Consider the following 23,282-nt stretch of genomic DNA (forward strand, 5'->3'; position numbering starts at 1 on the left):
AAAAAAATATAATACAAGCTATTAGCACCATAATTTCGTTAGTCTGATATATGACTAGTTTCCGTTGATTAACATTAGACTTCTAATTGGTTGGGGGTAACTGTGTTGTTTACAAACACGTCTTTGCATTTTTAGCGTGTGTTGTTATCATCGCTTGGGACTCAATTCCCGCACGTGCGCAGGTGACGACCCTCCCGCTTTATTATATTTAGTAAATTTTGAGAAAAAACATTGACTTTTGAAGAAACTTGGTGCATAGATGCTCTAGGCCAATGCGCAGATTTGATTAGGTTTTAGCAAAAATCCATGCATACTAATCACCTAATTTGCATAATGATTAATCAATTTTTGGCTTTTCCACTGATATCTCAAGTACCAATCATCACATTTCAATAAAACTTGGTACATAGATGTCATAGGTCACCGCACAGACTTGATAGTTTTTCGGGTAATTTCAGTACATATTAATTACCTAATTTGCATAATTAATTAATTTTCAGCTTTTGATATTTCATGTAGTAATCATCACATTTTAATAAAACTTGGTACATAGATGTTATAAGACACTGCACAGACCTGATAGTTTTTAGGATAATATCAGTACATATTAATTACCTAATTTGCATAATTAAATAATTTTCAGCTTTCGATATTTCAAGTAGTAATCATCACATTTTAATAAAACTTGGTACATAGATGTCATAAGACACTGCACAGACCTGATAGTTTTTAGAGTAATATCAGTACATATTAATTACCTAATTTGCATAATTAATTAGTTTTCAGCTTTTGATATTTCAAGTAGTAATCATCATATTTCAATGAAACTTGGTACACAGACGTCATAAGACACTGCACAGACCTGGTAGATTTTAGGGTAATATCAGTACATATTAAATATCTAATTTGAATAATTAATTATTTTTCAGCTTTTGATATTTCAAGTACTAATCATCACATTTTAATAAAACTTGGTACATAAATGTCACAGGACACTGCACAGACCTGAGTTTTTAGGGTAATATCAGTACATATTAAATATCTAATTTGCATAATTAATTAATCTTCAGCTTTCGATATTTCAAGTAGTAATCATCACATTTTAATGACACTTGGTACATAGATGTCATAGGACACTGCACAGACCTGATAGTTTTTAGGATAATATCAGTACATATTAATTACCTAATTTGCATAATTAATTAGTTTTCAGCTTTTGATATTTCAAGTAGTAATCATCATATTTCAATGAAACTTGGTACATAGCTACTTAAGGACTGTGCAGAGACCTGATTAGTTTTGGGGTAAATATTTGTGCATATTAATTAACTTATTAGCATAATTAGTTAATTTTCAGCTTTCCACCTGATATCTCAAGTAATAATCATCATATTTCAATGAGACTTGCTACATAGATCTTCTAGGACTATGCAGAGACCTGATTAGTTTTACAGTAAATAATTGTGGACATTAATTACCTAATTACCTGTCCATGAATGTTCCACTGCTATATAAAGAACCACCAATTGGATTTTAATGACACTTTTAAAGAGTACTCATCATCACATTTCAATGAACCTAGGACTATGCAGAGATCCAATTAGTTTTTGGTAAATATTTGTGCTTATTAATCACCTAATTAACATAATTAATTAACACTGATATCTCAATTACTGACCATCACATTTGAATAAAATTTGGTACATAAATGCTCTTGGACAATAGGCAGACCTGATTAATTTTGGGTTGAAATTTGTTCATATTAATTCTCTAATAATAACATAGATATTCATCACGCAGGCCTTATTAGTTTTACACTCAAATCTGTTCATATTAGTTACCTGATTTACATAATTAGTTTTCAGCTTTTCCATCAATATCTTAAATACAAGTAATTTGTAATTAATTTTTAATGTGTCTTCAATACTCTCAGCACACGGGAGCTCTTTCTAAGCTTTCTTTGATTTAAGTTTAATCGGGCGAGGGTCATATACAAATTTTCACATAATCAAAGTTGATAACAATCTGTGAACGTTGTCATACGAAGTAAGTTATTATGACACATTCTTTCATTCAATTTTTAGACATTATTATATCTAAAACCGGAAATATAAAAATGTGTATCTTCTCCAGCCGACCATCTTTCATTCGGATATATCACTATGAGCACGGAAGGTCATGAACCTTCTATGCTGCGAGTGATTTACAACCAGCGTGTTTGCAGACAAAGCTTGTAATGCGCATGTGTATGTGTATTGAGTACAAGGTTAATTTATCCAAGTGCATCCTATTCTTTAAAATACTGCAGACTATGGCGTAATCTGATACACATCTATATAAAATGAACTTATGAACCACCCTGTGTAGGCATAACGAACGTCATATTACAAGCATGCCTTGCTAGAAGCTATATTGATCTAGCGGTTACAGTTTGGAAGCAAATTGACAGACAAGGCTGGCACATCGTCGGGTCGTTTAAGCCATCGAAGTTCAATATTTATTTGTCTGCGTCTGAATCATCGCAGACAGACCCATGCACCTGAGTCAATGAAGATATGTGAATAACCCATGCTACAACTATAGTCAACAATGACCACTGAAGGAGGAATTCAGCTAAAAGTAGGTCGATCGTTGACTGTCATGTCCTTGGTATATGTATAACATGCTATATGACAATATATAAAGGTCATAGCAATGTTGCATAATCAAAGGGCGGTGATCGTTGCGTCGCATTCGATGAGTGCTATTCCGGATTGGTGAGACATAGTCAGCTGACGAGCAAGTCATAGTAAAAAAAAAAAAAACATATATAATTCGATGTATATTCAATGTAATTTTTAGATTTGAGCCTTTTATTCAAGCTACAAATCTATGTGTTAATTTATATGTATTCATTGTGTATGATCTCGATAGGTCCATGACTAAAACAATGACAGAGCAAGTTTGTCGGGTGTATTGAACATGCCTTTTTATGTACTGATATTTTTTTTATTTTTTTTTTTATTTATTCAATACAAAGTTCAACAGGCAAACCCATTAACAGACGGAACTGGAAAAAATAAGACCAAGAATAGTTCTCCTATTAGATAAAAAGGAATGTTATATTATATATATTAAGTTATTTTTCTAACAAAATGCAAACATGTCAGTTGATCAGTTGAAGCATTTATGAGACACAAATGTTCCTAATTGTGGCGATTTGTGCCGAATATCTAAGATGGCGTACAAACTATGTGACTGATCAACACTATTTTATTTTTATTTTTTCAAAATTAACTTTAGAAATTCATGCAAAATATCAAATTGATTGATTAAAATGCTCAAGAAAAACAAATGACATCCAAACCACGTTTCTGATCAAAATTATTTTATTTTTCTCGTAGGTAGCTTTGTTATATACAAAATATCAAATTGACTAGTTGAAGCATTAACCTTACGACAGGCATTTGGACCAAATTTCAATTTGCGCAAATTGTACGAAATACGTAATGAACATTAAAATGTCAACGTTTTTTCAACTCTAGCAATCGTTTTGGCTTCGAATTTTCTTTGCTATTAAAGAATTGTGATAATGGGAATACATATGATATCTCATACCAGAGAGACTTTGAACTCGTCTTAGGTTTCATCACTTTCCTCTGTTTATGGTATGTGTATGTCGACCCATTGCTGGTATATTACTGGTATATGATCAATATAATTGTTTCTGGCAATGGCAGCTCCTATGTCTAGTACGTGTATGACCACATTATTACGTATATACTGAGTAGTCTATACTTTGCATCGCATGGCGACAAATGGTTATATCTGTTGTTGTTCTAGTGTTCAATAGTACTCATACATACTTCATTCTAATGACATAATAACTTTAAATTGTGATCGGGTTCCAGATTTTCTATATATATATTGATCATATCTGGGCTCGGTGATTAACTGAGTTTTGAAAACAGTGACGTACGTCTTTTAATGGTTATGTAAATTATTAATGTACTATCCTCTTATTAAAGTCACATTCTCTCATTGTGCTGTATGCAGATCGCCTCCCACTATTGCACTCATCGCGAGAAATTATGAAAATTTGTTGGCATGGAAACAAATCCAGAAATAATGGAGCACTGAACGTAGCCTATACTGAAAGTCGCGTGTCTTATTATCAAATCAAACATAATTTCCAATGTTTTAATCAATGAAGGCCACTTTTTGAGCTACTTTTATTTGATTTAACTTTTCAATTCGATTCATAATGATTGCATTAGATAAGAATTCACACGAACAACACAAAATCTAGTGTTCATATGTTGCTCACATGTGATTATTCAAATTAGGAATTTAAATTCAAAAATATCATTTTCTGTTTTTCCCATTATTTGTTTATTATTGCAGTCGATTGTTAAGGTGGATAATGCAGAAAAATACGACCCCTCTGTGTCAGTCAGCATAGCGGGTCCATCCTCTCAGAATAAAGAATCAAACCGCGGAAGGCTCCGACGTCCAGTTGTCGTGGCGATTGTAGTACTGGTAATTGTCGTGTGTTTAGCTGTTATTGGTTATGTTGTTTGGAGCCAAGGTAAATGTCATTTTGGTTTAATATAATGCTTAATTTTCAATAAACACGCATGCGCTGTAGTGCAGAATATCACGAGTGTTCTAAAAGTTGGGTAAATCTCACATTCATCTTGATACGGTTATGACGTCACTATAACATTACCAGACGAGATAGTCTTATATAACCGCGTATGTGCACAAATGCTTCGTATAACTCAACAAGAAGGTAATTGTCCGCCGAAATATCAGTGCGCGGAGAGCGATGTATTTGTCTCAGAAAAGATTGAAGACTCAAGACTGAGACTTATGACTCAATACTAGAAAATGTATAAGGTTAAACATCAATCAATGAAAAAAAACAAAACAAACAGTAGATAACTTTATGCTTAGATATGTGTATCAAATTTCATTGAATTAGTTTATCACGTAATACGAAGTAAACAATGTGCAAATTAGATAATTATCAAATTGATATTAGAGTCAGCTGTACATCACATATTGTATATTATCATCTACTGAACTATAGTTTTCAGGGATGATCAAGTCGGGGATGGAAAGAGTAACACTCAGCAAGATTCAGCCGTGTCGGCAACCCCTAGTGAAACGATCACCGTAACACAAGCTGATGTCGAAGCAACCACGATTACAGTGTCAGAAACTACTACAGTATATTATGGTCAGTTTATATTATGTCATATGGTTTGCACATGTAAATGTGTCGGTTCACTCTCATAAATTTGCAGTATGACATTGATAAAACAACAAAACATACATAGTAACAACTGTGTGCGTCGACCTCACCTACTAGACAGGCGGTTTGACACGGCCTGAGTAAACACAAAACCATGGCTGGCGAAGATCACAATTATATTATTCGGCAGACCCCCCAATGGCGTATACTGCTAGTTTGTGGGCAATACACTAAAACTTTCCTACAAGTCATGAGAACAAAAAACGTCGTCCAAACAATGTCAATAAAAACAATTTTTGTTTATATATACTATATATATTGCTTTAATTTTGCTTGATTTATTATTACACCCGACTATACAAACGAATAAAATTCGTAATAACACCACTTTCCCAGGGGAGGGGGGGGGGGTCTCTGATTGTACATCCCAAAGCGAGATTGGCCGGAACTATGGTGCCAGTAAGACGACTGAGTATATCATGGCGACACAAACAAACATGTCATTCTCGTATTTAGTAAAAAAAAAACATTAAAAAACGTTAAACCCTGCATCTTTGGCTACTGGGAAAATGATACATTTGACGCGACGGACGCGCGACTCTAAACACGAACAATGTATTACATACGCTCTTGTTTTTTTCTTGGATTAGATCCTGTACAGTTCAACGAACTATGTACATTTGAAAGCCCGGGTATGTGCGGGTATAAGGACCTGCCAACCGATGACATATACTACGTACCGGTATGGCTTATACAGCGTGGGGACGGTTTTAAATCATACCCTGAAGATGCTATCATTGACCACACGTACGGGGATTTTAAGGGTAGGTACAGTTATCTATGCTGATAGGTGGTATTGTTAGATAAGCCGAAATGGTAAAATGTCATGTCCAATTCAACATGTAATGTCAACGAACTAGAAATAAAATAAAACAGCGCCGTCATTCGTATATATGTATAATATCTCGCATGAAGTTTACTATCGCCGAAAGTTGTCAACTGTTAATAGAGGGGGGGGGGCAAGGGTTATTTTCGTTCAACGTAATTGCAATATTTTTTTGTTCGTACAACGTAAATAGAAAAAAATAAATTTCGTAATTCTGTAATCACAGGCTAGACGTACAACGTAATCAATCAAACATTTTTTTCGTACACTGTAAAAATGTGTCATTTTTCTCGGTACGTACAAGAATTTACATCCAAATAAAAAAATCGTAAAAAATATCTAGGGAAATTACATTTCAGAAACTGTAAAAGGACTAGATGACACAATTCACTACAAAATTCAATGTCCAAGACGTAAAAGGCCCTCTAACCGAATGAAGAGCATTACGAGGGTAATATGCGCATGCGTCTCTACACACGGCGCAGTAATGGCGGAGCATTTGAGTCGGAGAGCTCTTTGGACCATTCAATGTTCCATTTTTTAACATTTTAAACTGTAAAAACGTCTTTTTTTTCCTTGCAAATTGTAAAAAGCCCTTTTTATTTCCCGTAAAACTGTACCAGCTACCCCCCTTGCCTCCCCTCTTAATAACTATTGCATCGAAGTCATAAGTATAAAACGTACACACCTTACAGACTCGTATGGTTAAGCATCTTTCATTAGCTACTCTATCGAATCGCGGGTAAATTTGTACTTCTTGGAAGTGTGTATGAATAATACGTTTTTTAGTCCCCGTTCGGACGTAGTCCGAAAACGGGGACTTATGTTTTGCCCTGTGTGCGTCCGTCCGTCCGTCCGTCCGTGATCACCTGTATCTTGAACGTGCATGGACCGATTAAGTTCAAACTTCACTCATACATCACACATTATATGGGACATATGCACATGCATTTTTTTCATAATCCGATTAACGATAGCCGAATAGCAGCCATTTTAAGGCCGAAAATGCATCGAAGTCGCACATTTTCACCATTCCGGACCCAGATCTCATTTATGCATGGACGGATTATGTTCAAATTTGATACATACATTAAACATAATAGGACCTTGATGCACGTCATTTTTTTTTCGGATCAAGTTCGAAATGGCCGACTGGCGGCCATTTTGTTTTAAAAAATTCAGTTCTTGATCCGTATCCGAGACATGCCTGGATTGATTGAGTTCAAACTTCACACACACAAGGTACATCATGTCACAAATATGTATGTGCATTTGTTTCATGATCTCATTAACGATAGCCAAACAGCGGCCGCTTTAAGACCGAAATTGCATTGAAATTGCACATTTTCACCATTCCGGAACGAGTCTCAGTTATGCATGGACGGATTTTGTTCAAATTTGGTACATACATTAAACATAATAGGACCTTGATGCACGTCATTTTTTGGGGGGATCGGGTTTGAAATGGCCGACTGGCGGCCATTTTGTTTTAAAGAATTCAGTTCTGGATATGTATCTGAGACATGCCTGGATTGATCGAGTTCAAACTTCACACACACAAGGTACATCATGTCACAAATATGTATGTGCATTTGTTTCATGATCTCATTAACGATAACCAAATGGCGGCCATTTTAAGGCCGAAAATGCATCAAAATCACATATTTTCACAATTCCAGAACCGGATCTCAGTCATGCATAGATGGATTTTGTTCAGATTTAGTACAATGTGTTGTACATATGCAGGTGCATTTCGGTCATGATCTGCTTTGAATGTATATTTCACTCAAATATGAACGGAACGGGGACGTGTCATTGACAATGACTTGTTATATATTGTTGTTTATTCATTGGACACAACTTACACTGGGATGACGGTAATAATTTATATGGAACACTAAACAATTATAATGTGAAATAACCATTAATGTCGTTCACTAGGAGCTTATCGTGATAATATAATTGCGTACATTCACTGTAACCATAACGTGTGACTACGCCGAGAATTCGTTTCGCTCCGCCCACGTGTTACCGGGAGTACGTTGTGTGATTAGCGATTCACGCGAAGAAATCTTGTGAGCACCCCGCGACTACACTATTGTAACAGTTGTATTTGCATTTGTATTGAAAATATTATTCTAATTGTATTACTTTGTCAAACCTGTCCGTACTTGGAATTCCAAAATAACTGATCAGAAATTGTATTGACTTTTCTTCATTCAATACAGGACATTACTTGTATTTGGATCCAGGGTTTTATATAAATTATGGTACAGCCATAATATTATCACCTACATTTGAAGGCAATGGTGGGCCTTACTGTCTTCAGTTCTGGTACTACTTGTATCTACACTCCATTCGACAAGACAATGCCGAGATTACTGTACAAGTGTACACCAATGGCAGTTTAGGAGAAGTTCTCTGGAGTTCGTCCGATCTTAGGAGTCGGATACCATTGCAGTGGGTTTTCAAACACGTGCAGTTTACGTCAGATGCTTCGAATTTCCAATTAGCTTTTGTTGGTACCACGGAACAAGCAAGTACAAACGCATTGGCTATCGATGATATCATACTTCATAACGCATCGTGTAAGTAGTAACGATATTTTTTTTCCGCGACGGCATTCATGGAAATTATTCTTATTTCTGTTAAAAGGAAAACACCACTGTAGAGAGTATGTCATGAAGTATAAATTAGTATTTTTCTTCTGATTATTTCATTTCTAAATTGTTAATGACACTGTATTTTGTTTTGTTTTTGTTTAATTTGTTCAATATTTTAGAACAAAGCAAACAAAATAGTCCCCAAAAAAACTAACAGTGACGGAACCGAATAAAACCCAATTTGAGGGACAGAAACATGCTCTCTAGCATGTGTATACAATAATTTCGGCGAACATCGCCCTCTAGTGACTGATTGTTTCAAATCTGTTGTTCGACAAGGCTGTACTAGTTTGTGAAATGATTCATTCAACGTGTCAGATATTTACTTTAAACTAATGGAAGCTATTCACGATTAAATGCACATCGGATCTTTTGTTAGTTCCCCGATATCCGGTGTGTTGTTTATTTCAACTTAATTTTATGAATTGGAATTTATTATTTTTTTTAGTTCGCTCCGATAGATGGATACCACATTTTAATTATGTGCCAAAGATTTATTGGTTGCTGTTGGTGTCCTCCCAATTAACTTGATGATATCTTACTTGTATCACCTACACCTTGAGTTCAGTAATTTAGTATCTCATTTTTTTCCGGCGGTACATCATTGTTCCGCATTTGTATTGCAGGTCCTTCGTGTATGCCCGGAGATTTTAATTGTGAAGATGGGCTCGGTTGTGTTGCTTGGGATGACGCATGCGACAATGTCACTCAGTGTGACGACGGTAGCGACGAAGTCATGTGTGGTAGGTATTACATATGAACAAACATCATCACTATTGATAAGTAATGCGAGTCTAGAGTTAGAAAATGACACTTTCCCGCATTCGACGAGGATTGGTTTCACTATCACCACTCAATTGCCGATATTACACATTCTTATTGCTTCATCGACAAGAATACAGTTACTCGCCGCTTATTCCCGCCAATGTAACAGCAGGAGTTTGTATTTTCGTCAATAAAGCGGCGAGAATTTACCCCGCTAGTCTTGAACTTTCACCAGTATGCCGCATTGATTAATTACATGACCAAGATCAAATACAAATACTTTATTCATATGCATATTTCTCTCTTTATTCTAATTCTACTCCCCATTTTCAGTACTTTGTCAGCACATCATAAGTCCATTAACATAATTTAAGCGAATGACATTATATGTCAGTTTAAACTAATACACGTTCTTTGTTCCATGGTGCGTGAATAAATGTTGAAACATCACGTTGTTAACACTTTATAAAACTACAATTGTTGACTGTGACAACACCTTGAATAAATCACAGTTCACAGTAATTTTATCGATGACTGTATTGTTACATTTCAAAAGGTGTCTGTGGCGGGAATATTTCAGTGCCAGCGTTCGGGTCTATTATACTACAATCTCAAGGCTATCCAGAGTCAGTTTCGACATCGATGGATTGCGAATGGATTATCAGTGCTGAAGACAACTTCTTGCTAGATTTGTCAGTCATTTACCTCGATAACCTTTGGAGTATGCGCATCGGGGGTGAATGGACCAAATCGTATGCACCGACTTTGATAACGAGGCCAAACTCTCGCTGGATCCTGAATGCGCCAACTTCAATCGAATTTAAAGCATCTTCACCCGAGGAACGAAATTTATTTCAATTTCGAATATCAGGTAATGTATTTGTATAGCTAATAAAATGTATCTACATCACAAAGAGAAACAAGAACTATGCCGAGTATGATTGACAATAGACTGTATTTGCAAAATGGCCGCCGGGAACTCCGAGTCATTGAAAGCGAGAGCACCATGGTACCAAGTTGTTTTTATCCAATACACAGTATTCCATTCTAAACACATTCCTTGTTTATGATGGGCTGAACAAGATCGCGTCATTTGCATAAATTCATATTCATGAGCAATACAAAAAAATCGTCTCTGCAAAACGGTGTCAAAATGCATTTCGATACTCGGCACTTTATTGAGAATGCATGGCCACTTAGATGATTCACTATGGTGATATTGCCCACTGAGAATTGCGCAAAAAAGTTTTAAATAGATTTTACTATAAAATATGTTACCTAATTTGTTAGCTGTTTGAAAAATCACTGTGACCTCACATTTTAAAATTGAACAATTTTGAACGCATTAAAAAATACACGTGTAATACTCAAAACTAGTGGCACCAAATTAAACTGATGGTTAAATTATTTTGCAATAGAAACTATTTTACGGTCTATGTATATTTTTATGTAATGTGGGAGAAATTAACTTTCATTGCTGTCACCTTCTCAACGACATGGTTATTTGCGAATAGCGTATATTTAATGCCTTTGGAACTTTACCTGGTTCAAGAATCGCATCGACATGACCTAATATTTTTTCTCATAGGGGGCGTGAAGACCGACGTACAAAATCAGCTGTCTCTCTCCAACATTTCATGTGTTGATTTCTCTCGAGGATTTTTTGAAATAACTTTAACGTTTAACATCTGAGAATTGAAGAATTGAAAAAGCTCTGTCAACGAATGGAATCCTTCGATTGAGAAAAGCAATATTTTGTTTTGAAATACAGAAAAACACTATGAAGAAGTAATTTTCATAATTCTCTGACAGAGGGCGCTGTTTAAACCAATTTTCGTTTCGTTGCTAACATATCACACCCTTTAAATAATAAACAATGTGTCCAAATGAAATACGTACATTCTCTTTCTCTTATAATGTCTTTAGAATATTCCATCTAATCTCAGTCCGGTAGTTAACAAAAATCACGGTCTTACCCTGCGGTCAATGCAGGGTAATTGATTTAATGTATCACGAGAACCTGCTGAATCCGCTAACCAGTAAGTGGATCGTATTGTGTGTTTTTATTTGAATTTATTTGTGGTGATATTCATACATTTGTGCAATTAAAAAAATAATAACGAGGGACGTTAAGGATATACTATTTTAACAGGATATTTTATACACGGAATTTTAAATAACTAACTAACTAAGTAAAAGTGTATTCGAGGCGGCTAGCGGGGATGGCACTCGATGTGATTCATCGGGCCATACCTGTAGAGTGGAAGAGAACTATACTCAATCAAAAAGTGACCGATGAGTCAACTAAAATCAAATATTACATTAAACTTTGTTATAGAGACGACGATAATGATATCCTTCTGAATACTCCACTCTACAAATTTGAGAGGGGTGAAATTTACAAATTCCTGATAAAGTCTCAATATTTTTCCAACCGCAACTCACAGTTCAACACTATATGGCACGACTTACTTTCTCTCTCTCCCAACTCTAAACCCATCTTTAAAGATTGTTATATGACTCCAATCACAGAGAAAGACGGCGACCTTAATTGACGCAAGCTCCACGGCGCCCATCCTATTGGCGGGTTTCTTTTAAAAACCAAATCCAGACCACTGATACTTGTCCCTTCTGTGACGAAATGAACGATCTTACCTACATTTTTATTGAATGCTCAAGACTCGCCCCACTTTTCAACTTGCTGAAATTAATTACCAATAAACTTATAAATATAGACACTATACCACTTTCTTGGTACGTACTAAGCCCACCAAGCAAAGGAACCGCTACACATCGTTTGCTCTGTCACATAATTACAACCATATAAAAGTGGCAACTCACGTAACACGATATGAAAGGTTAAACGATCGAGTACAAACAAATGTGTTACAGTGTTTTAAATCAAAAATTAGGTATCGGGTAACTAACGAATACAACTATCACCTGCTCACAAAGTCTCTAGATGTATTTGAAACACAGTGCTGCGTTAATGATGCCATTGCAATCCTAGATGGCAACTCACTGATAATCCCCGATATCTTAGACAATGGCTGAATAATATCCTTTTTACAAACCCGCCTTTTCAATTGCTTTTTAATAGATTTATTGTACCTTTAAGTATTTTTAGAATTGCAATTTCTAAACTTTTTATCATTTACCTATTGTTATTTGAGTGTACAACCATTTGTTATTTTTATTGTCCAATGTCGTACATGTCTCTAATTCACCTCTCGTCATTTGTTCATTGTTTACTTGTTTGTAACCCCCGGTAATCATTTGTAATCGTTTAATCGTTTTATTTTGAACCGAGAAATGTGTCAAACGGATGACTGTTATCCCGTGCCACTTGGTGTTGGCCTGCCCGCGGGGTTTTTCGGTTTTATTTTTCTCACTGTCCAGTCGTTATTGATATATTATTTACCCGTAGAATCAAAAAGGAACTAACTAACTAACTAACTAATAAATAAATAAATAAATAAATAAATAAATAAATAAATAAATAAATAAATAAATAAATAAATAAATAAATAACTAAATTAATTAATTAATTAATTAATTAATTAATTAATTAATAAATAAGGCTAAAATCCAAAAGCAAATTGTAAATTAGCGAATTGATTAAATACAAAGGAAAGACAAGAAATGTGTACGTGCTTTTCAAGAATATGCATGATATGTGTATTTCCTCTTTCAGTAATATAGTATGTCATCAATATTACTGAAAGTCTTGATGTTCGCAGCAATTCCACCCAGTGAGTTGTGTACTTTTGAAGATGAAATGATTTGTGGATTCACCACGGAATCTCTGGGGAAAACATCATGGGCTCAAAGCAAAGAGTTGGACCACACATTTGGCACTGACAATGGTATGACACGACTGTATTTGTTTGCGGATTTTTACCTATGGCATTAACAATATTTTATTTTACACTTGTACAAAGTATTAATTTGTTGTTCTATCAAACAGGATATGTAATGACCATTGAGCACCCATCCCAACCTATTTGGGACACTCATTATGGAGGTGATATAGCAAGATTGAGATCGACCATGTACCCAGGTTCGACCACACCATCGTGTTTCCAGTTTTGGTTCGTGATACACGGGGAGCAGTTCTGCCAGCTAGAGGTCAAGCGAGAAACAGACGAACGAAGTACAAGTATGTTCAAGTTGGAGGCCCTGGAGTACTCTAATAGGAATGATTGGCGCTTTGTTCAGATACCCTATACAACAGACGAGGAACACGTTATTGTAATCGAGGCATCACATGGATCTCAGATTTGTGCCATCAAGGTTGATGATGTACTGATTCAGGAGCGCCCTTGTGAAACTCCTCGTGAGTATATTTATTAAAATGTGTTTAGCCTTTTACCATTGATATATAATTTAATCTAAATCAAAGTTGATTACAGATATCATTATATATATATATATATATCAATGTATAAGACACCTCGTGTGTCTGTATGTACTTATTATTGTTGATATTGTTGTTATCTGTTGTGAGTAGTTTTCTATGTTCTGTAGGTATGATAGCTTTTGTCAGTCAGCGTGAACTTAAATTTGTAGTTAAAATATCTACAATCGAGAATATCTAAACATTTCAAATCGTTGTTTCAGTGATTGGAACTCATTGAGTGCTTACTCAAATGAAATTGTTCAACATATCATCAATCGTTTCAGAGTACAATCTAAATCGAATGTATCAGTATAGTGCTGTATATTTCCGAGCAATCCATTATTTATCACTATTATTCAAATTCACATCGCGTGGGATTCGACAAACGTGAAGGTATTTTCAAATTGGTGGATATTTCCATCTTTCCATGCTTAATAATGTGCTGTACACATTTGATGATGGTCAATTTCGATGAAGTAAGGGTAGTCAAACGCAATATTTCCCTGTCAAAGATCGGTCTCTCGATGTGAGTTACCGATCGCAAATAAAGAAATTCGAGTTCAAAATCAAATCGTTCGATTTTTGCGGCAGACGTTCGGCGCGCGGCTTTCACACAATTCGCGAGATCTCGCAGTTGAACGGAAAATCACTTAATTATTCGTCTGTCATTTATATTCTATATAACAGGATGTGGTGGTAACGTAACTTTAGATGAAGGAGACAATATTACTCTAACCTCTCCCAATTATCCAGACATGTTTTTTTTCACCGATTACTGTCTATGGTATATTGAGGTATCAGAGGATAGTCGTATTCGAATACAATTTGACCATGTCAAGGGGGATGAATACCGTGATAGCCTAGAGGTGGGCAATGGAAACAAGGAGTTTAATGAGAACACGCGCGAACTACGCCTTATTGGTGATGATCCTCTACCGGGCGATTTTATGTCAAGTGGGAATGTAGTATGGATTCGTTGGATTGCTGGCAGACGGAAATTTGATGAATTCAGAGAACTAGGATGGAAAATACACGTCAGCCATATGTCGGGTAAGCATACGTAACCAATTATCTCTAATTCCGATTTTGTTGCAAGTTATCAAATTAGGAAATTACTTCATCAATTTATTGTTGCTTTCAGAAGCTGTATGCGAACCACCATGCTATAATGAAGGCATTTGTCGTTACAGTGATGACTTCTTGACTTTCTGCGATTGCGTTTGGCCTTATTTTGAGCCATCGTGTCAAGAACGTAAGTATTAACTAACAATGATATGTGTAAGCTAAAACTGATTTGTAAACTTGTATGTTCTGTTTAAGTTTCAAACTGGGCTAATATTCAATCATGGGCAAACCACTCGACGTACACTTACTCACACGTTAGTTACTCAACTCAACCAGTGAGCTTTTAACTCTATGAAGACTTATTTTATTTTCGTCTTTAATTTATTTGCCACAGCATATGATATGTCAACCTTGTTTCGTTTTTCAAAATTAATAAATGCATATTCAATAAATACCCATTCTCGTAACGTATATTGAAGAACTGTTTTTCAAACTCTAGTTCCCACAGCTGCCCTAGGAACATTGGATCAACTAATCAACTTCGAAGAAGCAGGATCAAGTACGTTTGAGTCTAGCGGGGATAGTGGCGTTGGATGGATAAGAACAAGTGGTGCCTCGGCGATAGCAAACCTTCAAGAGAGTGATTTTCCTGTAAACGATCATACATATGGTAGCAAAAATGGTAAGATGAAATCAGATGACGACCTTTGTAAATAGATTACTAATCTAGACTTTGAACATTACCTAATTTGTTTTGCGCAGCGCGGCTAAATCATAAGTCCGACCAGTGTTTCATGTTGATCTGTTTTACTTAGTTCCATGGTACTAAGTTGTTACTGTCCGATTATAGATTATACATTTGATATATGACACATGGAAGACTATATACGTAAATCAGTACAGCATATGATATGGGAATATAACAAAGATAAGACAAAATACACACAAGACAAGATATATGAGGATTCACAATCAATAATTCATAGAACGTTAACGTTGCTATATATTCTGACATCTATACATTAACAGTGGTCAGAATCGAATATTTATATCATACATAAGAAATACATTTATAGTATGGATAAGGCATTTTGTGAATGTTCAAGAATGTCTGCACAGTCCTGTGACTTATTAAATCGAGGCCTCAATCTCTTGAATGTATTGAAGAATCGCACCAAATCAAACATACGTTATCCAATGTTGCATTGAACAGTCAGTGTTACTTATGATTTTTCTTAATCAAGGATCATTACATTGTTTTCACAGGATATTACATGGCGATCAGTTCCATTGATGTATCTACAAACACCGCTTCTTCATTACTATATCACCCTGACGGTTCTTCATGTATACAATTCTGGTATTACCTAACCGGGTCTAACACCAATGAACTAAACGTATACATCATTACAGAAAAGGGGACGGAGTCGCCTAGTTGGACGAGAAAGGGAGATTTTGGGAATAAATGGCTGATGGGACGTATAGAGATTCCTAATAATTCTCCATATTTCCAGGTCAAATTTGAGGCTGTTTTAAAGACCTGTTGTGAAGGCGTTCGTGTAGCCATAGATGATCTTATCGTTCAAAGTGACATATGTAAGGGAATATTTTTGTGCCACACAATACACCAGCTTGTTGTACAGTTATTGCATATGCAACAGTAACTAATGGTCCAAATATTTTGTCATTCGCCCATGTTTAAATGGAAACAAAGCCGCATGTTAACACGTTTTATATGTACCACGGCGTCGGTAATCATAACATTTTAGGCTTGCATCAATACATATTAATGACGGAGCAAGTATGTATTGTTATCACGTGATGGGGTGTGGAATACTGCAATGATATGTAATTTATTGTGCGTAAATACCTCACGTACCTCATTCATTCATTCATTCATTCATACTAACGCTTATAGTAAGGAGAATCGTGTATCCAAAATGTACACATTCCATTATATTCCACTTGCTTTTACATAGTATCAACAGTAATTGTTTAATTTGTTAAAGGTTCATGTGAAAGTGGAATGGACGCCTGTGACACAGGGGAAGGCTGTGTATTGTGGAGTCACACTTGTTCTGGGGCAAGCTACTGCGCAGACGGAAAGGATACATTACTATGCGGTATGATCGATGTTTTTATTTTAGTTCCGTGATTAGGGACTCAAAATCATAACATATGGTGCTTCAATGTTTGTGTATTCACGTGGTCAGAAACGCGAATAATATGACTCTGCTAATTCAGTTAGCAAGTAATAGATGAAAAATGGTAATATATTAAAACCAATAAATAGTTCATGACCATGGCTGAAATTTAAACTACGTTCATCTAAGGATTCCATGATTTATGAAAATAACTCTTAACCATTGAATATTGTTTCATAATTAGACTTTTAGTTAAGATATTATTGTACCTTAAAGTTTGTATTAGCTAATAATTATTTGTTGATTGGATAAGTAATAACACATATGGTTTATTATCTAAAAAGGTTGTATGTATGTGTAATTGTCGTCATCCATTGTCATATAACTATAAAGGATTGTGCATACGCTGTTTAATTTGAACATCTAATATTTAACACGAATATTTAAAGGAAACGTAAATGCAGTCTAGAGTTATTTATTAGTGACTGGTTTAGTCAGTGTGGTTTTTTGCTTTATTATAATGATGTAATGAGAGTCATCGTATAAATTTGTTTTCATTAACGAGTTTTCAGTTACTGTACGTCTCATACTTTTTATTAATGTGAGCCTTGACTAGGAAATGTAAATTCATGTTAATTCACTCTAGGACACTGTGGCGGGGTTGTGAACATACCACCGAACCAACTGTCCAATATACAGTCACCTAACTATCCGGATTACTATGGCGACAATCAAGAATGCGTTTGGCATGTACAGACAGATGAGGGATATGCATTAGTTGTTACTATATTGGACTTTGATATTGAAGGTAACGATTACCTGGACTTTAGTAACAACCGATTTGTCAGCTTGCACTACGATTTACGTGTAAATGGAACGTCTATCCCTACCTGGAATTCTGATGGACGTGATATGTGGCTGCAGTTCACATCTGATGACATATCCGGAAATGCACAGGGATGGAATCTACAAGTTAGTACAATATCAGGTACATGTTACTTTCACGAAACGTTGTTTATAGGTATCAAAACCACCATAAAACCCCAAAGTGATTTTGCTCAATATTTCGCGCGTGGTATGCGCTAAACAAGTGATTTGAAATTATAATTTATTTAATGCAAAATGCAAAGAAGTTGCATTTGATAACTCTCCCATATTATGTTGCGTAATATATTATGAGGTTATTACGATAATACTTCGAAGTATGTATGAAGTCAGTACGGTGGTATATCGACCGACGCACAGCGGAAGTCGATGCGACGGTGTACTGTCTGAGTGCATACTTTGAGGTTTCCTCGTACTATCATTATTATACATCATTCTTTTCCTTCCAAGGATAAATAATGGGAATGCCGAAATCCAAAATGTTTAGAACGGAATCAGAGAACATATGTGTGTGGGGTCCGTTCAAACCCTGGTGGCAGCCATGTTTTTTTTAATTATTATTAGAGGACGCTTATGCGCTTAGTCATTCCGTAATATGATAGAATGAAAATACTCCGTAAAATACCACTTACCGCGTAACTTATGGCTTTACGGTGACAGATCTATAACAATATATTATATATGTGTATATATTTTCATTCTAGCACCTAATCTGATCGAACGTGGTTATTTAGGCAACTTTGACCAGACCATTTCTAACTGCGGACTTGTACAGGTGACAGATAGCTCTGATAACCTTGATTGGGTAGACGGGAATGGTGCAGCTGACTTCGAAAGAACTCATGTCTATGTTGATCATACTTACGGAACGACATCAGGTACGTGATTGCTCTATGAAGTAGTCGACATTTCTGACGTGGTTCGGATTTCAAGTTAACCACATTTGCTGCAAATACCTCAAAGTACCTCAAAATATCACAGGATACATAATAATTCAAGAATACCTAATACTAGGTATTGACAATTCAGGCCGCTTTCAGCCCCACGATAGATGTAACTAAATGTGTAATTTCCAAACATTTTGTGTGAATAAATCCCGTAAATTTCATATCGGTGGCAACATTGTATTCCAAACTTGGTATGGATTGTCTTTTTAAGAATATGATTTAGGGAATCCATCGGTTACAAAGATTTGAAGGCTTGGCATGTAAACAAAATGTTTTTAGCGAGGCCACTGAACAGTTTAGTGACAAAGACACCTGTTATCGTGAGCATAACCACAGCTTATTCGGCGAACACACATAACACATGAACTCAAGTTACACTGTTGGTTTATATTCTGCACAGATGCAAATAATTTTTTTTTTGAATAAAAATACCTTTGTGTTATTATAATTTTCTGTCGCCACTTTTTAAAGCAAACACGACTATAATCTCTGAGTGTGTATATCGGTGACTGGAACTCGTATACGTAGAGCTAATGACATATACACGAGTTTTCAAAGATGTAGGGCGACCAGGATATAAAAGCCGTATTTTTGTTCAAAAGAAAATAATCTGGCATTTTCAATGTGACAATTTTGATAATTAGGGTCTCAAACTGTATTGAGTATTGTATAAAGTACATGTGTACGTAAATTTAAATCCATTACTGAGTTATAATATCACAGTAAACAATTAATTAAATTGCACGTCTACTGGTTTCATTCTTGATAAATGTTGTGCATTTGTTTACAGGAGCATACATTTTCCCGGACTACATGTATATCTCGTCTGCAGCCAGTTATATTGCTAAACTGAAAACTGTTACACTGACGCCAAGTTTCGACAAGTCATGTTTACAATTCTGGTATCAAATGGGTAATATCCAAGAATTCTCTTATGAACATCCTAACTATTACCGATTTACTTCTACATTGAATGTATATATCTACGCGTATACAGCAAGCAATATATGGACGCCGAATTTGTTATTAACCCGCCACGGAGACCTTGGATACTACTGGCGATTCGCTCAAATACCGCTCAATACCCCAACCAGCTACAAGATTATGTTCGAAGCAACGGATTTACATAAAACTAATGTGGCTCTTGATGATGTAAAAATATCTGACTCAGCATGTCTTTCTGGTAAGTTGTTAGAAAAATTGTATCTATCTACACAATACGTGTGAATATGGGAAAACAAAATCGCAATTATAAGTTTATATAAGTATTGAATAGGACAATGGTAAATGGCGAATGTTTGAGCGAAACGTGGGCCAGTTACCATATATTTGTATACGGATTCATGTACAACAGCATAGAATAAACCTGCGGTAAAAGTAGAGAAAATATGACTTTTTGTTTTAACTTAAAAGATACTTTTCAATCATATTTTAGAAAGCTTCTTATATAACCTTATGGATTGGACCCGCCATTAAATTGATACTATTGTTTAATATTTTTGAATATACTGTAAATTATCTTATTGATTTCAGAATGTGGATATAATATTACTCTAACACCCGGACAGACTCTTTATCTGACGTCACCTGGATATCCTAGTTTGTATGCAAATAATGACAATTGTCTCTGGTATATATCTACATCGAGTGGTAACAATATGAAGATAATGTTCCAAGACTTCTCAACACGACCAGGGATGGACTATCTGGACATCGGTTTGCACCAGGACCCATTTGATTTGTCTACAAGAGTCATGCATCTTTCCGGGTCCCAATTACCTCGGGATCTTTGGTTGGATTCCAACAAAATATGGATTGATTGGATAACATATTACAAAAACGAGAATATGAGCTATGGGTGGAGAATTTCTGTTATTGAACAAAGTTCTAACTGACGGATATGTGTATCAGAACATAATGGTTTCTGTAAACCGATGTGGAAATCACGTTATTGGATTTCCTTCCTGAAAACAATATATAGCTAGATAGCCCATGAGACCAAGAACTATAGCCAGGAGTGTTTTGAATAAACGTTGTTAAAGAACTAACTAGACTGAATCCCTATAGACCAGATACTAAATAGTACAATATCTAGATTTTGCTTGCCAGTAGGATATCTACAAATCCACGACTTTTATATAAATATATTGGTATGAAATTTAGATGTTACTTCACCTGACTCAATATTCTTACTTAGGCCCGAACTCGTGACTTTTATGTTAAAAGCTCATTATATTTGTGAAATATTTTTTTTATTACAGCAAGTGATTACATATGTTATATTTGTATGTATTAAAATGCACACAACTTGTCATCAATTGAAACAATATGCATGGTTACGTATAGTGATTAGAAACGTTAGTTTACGATTGTTCATGCAGGAAAGTATATTTGAATCATATTAATTGGATTGTAACACATGTGTGAAACAAGCCTTTGATACTGTGCTGAGCCAACTTGCAATTAGACACTCGTTTAGTTTGAGTTACACTCTACCACGTGTATGTGTCTATATCACAAGATGATGACAAGATCCTAAACGCACTCCCCATCTCCTGTAAACATATACACATGTGTTTATTGTTGCATTACCAATGACATTGATGAACAGCTGTTAAGCTAACATTTAATCAGCCCTTGGTGTAACCTTAAAGCAGTTGACACTCCAAGCGGTACAAGACGACACTGCACGCCGTACTGTTATATACAGTCAACGAGAGCTGGAAACACTTCAGACTGTAGGTGTTACTAAGGACCCTCTATCCAATTATAGAACCTACTCTATGAAGGCTCTCTATTCGTGATCCTTGCCTTTGTGTCTCTGTTCGACTACTTGTTGTCTGGTACAGCATTGAGCTCCAGATCTGAACTTGCTACAGAAACTTTACTCAACTGCGCACAGCTACTCTCCTCATCTCCATTGTGTGGGAGAACTACGATGTATACACCGTGGGCTTTCATTACGTGATCATCACGGAAGTTTGACACTGACACTTTATTGCCACTTTTCACTAACCTGATCGGATAAATCTTTCTCTTTATGTGCTAGGATATTAATTGTGATAGGGATATTTAGTATTAAATCTAGTTATTATTATTTTATTTGAATGTTTATTGTGCTTTATTATGTTAGTTTGCCCCCCCCCCCATACAAGTTCCTTCCCGACTCGTTCAGTAAGCGTTTTGAAATCCTAGCCACGACCACCAAACAACGTCTACGTTTGTGTGACATATATGGAGCACAAAGTGTGCTTGAGTCCATTATTGTTATTATTTTGTAGCGTTGTCAATACCAGTGGATTTGCTGCCTCTAAAAAGCGGATTTAATTTAAAGAAAAATCCACAGTGAACAGAATATTTTCAGACACTGGCCCGTGAATCTGAATAATTTAAAATTTTGTTTTGGAAAGTGTTTCCACAATCTCATATGGCAAACTAAGAAAGAAACTAGTTTTAATCCATCAACATTATTGCATTGAACTCATTTGCATTGCGAGTGAATGATGTGTGGTGTGGTGTGGAGTAGCATTGCAGTGATCGTCCGAGCGAACGGCACACCGTGATTGGTATGCCATATCGGTGTCAGCCGCGGCCTCGCACTACGCTACGCTAGATCGCCGCCGTGGTCCAGTTGGATCGACTGTGCGTAGGGGTGCGTATCCCATGTACGTACTTGCATAGTTACCCCATCCCACTAGTGTTTTCAAACCATGAATGTAGATGTTATTGGCAACTGTCCTGTCTGTGTAATAGTGAGGGAGGGAGGGCGGCGATTAAGAATACTTTGAAGCCAAACGAAACTTACATGTGTAACCTGAAAGCACGGGAGGCCACCAAAATAGCGGCAAGCGGCATCAGTCGCGGAATCTAGAACCGAACGCGCTCTAGCGTACAGAACAGACGCCGATGCCCTCACAAAATTGTCAGATTTTTCGATATTTAAATCTGCTGTTATTGGTAATGGACCGTTTTAATTGATGCCGATTTTAGTATTAAATACTTGTTATCTAACAATTTCTCTTCTTTTTCAATAGTTTCGCATTTATTCCTTTTCGAAAACAACATTGTATGCATATCCATGGCACATGGCCTTGATAATCAATAATGGGATACATTATCGCGAATAATCTGCTGCAATGACGTCATAAAATCCACTGGTATTGATAATGCTATAATAAAATTATATATAATCCCACAATATTGCTTGACGAGTGAACACCGCCAGAGAGATGTATCAATGCGAGCCACAGGCGTCGACTGATGTTACTATGGTAGTAGCCACGAATCAATTT

At 35.9% G+C, this 23,282-nt stretch overlaps 1 protein-coding gene across 1 annotated transcript; it reads left to right on the plus strand.

Moving 5' to 3' along the window:
* Window positions 1-13,253: 13,253 nt before the first annotated feature.
* On the plus strand, window positions 13,254-20,885 carry LOC144361203 (MAM and LDL-receptor class A domain-containing protein 1-like). The gene is made up of 11 exons (XM_078013388.1): window positions 13,254-13,416; window positions 13,518-13,886; window positions 14,637-14,999; window positions 15,091-15,201; window positions 15,514-15,696; window positions 16,281-16,610; window positions 17,024-17,137; window positions 17,805-18,146; window positions 18,748-18,921; window positions 19,781-20,173; window positions 20,524-20,885. Exons 1-11 carry the CDS (start codon window positions 13,254-13,256, stop codon window positions 20,883-20,885), a joined length of 2,904 nt encoding a protein of 967 aa, XP_077869514.1.
* Window positions 20,886-23,282: the final 2,397 nt, after the last annotated feature.

This window comes from Saccoglossus kowalevskii, chromosome 16, assembly GCF_978046115.1.
Source record: "Saccoglossus kowalevskii chromosome 16, keSacKowa6.1, whole genome shotgun sequence".
In the NCBI taxonomy this organism is placed as follows: domain Eukaryota; kingdom Metazoa; phylum Hemichordata; class Enteropneusta; family Harrimaniidae; genus Saccoglossus; species Saccoglossus kowalevskii.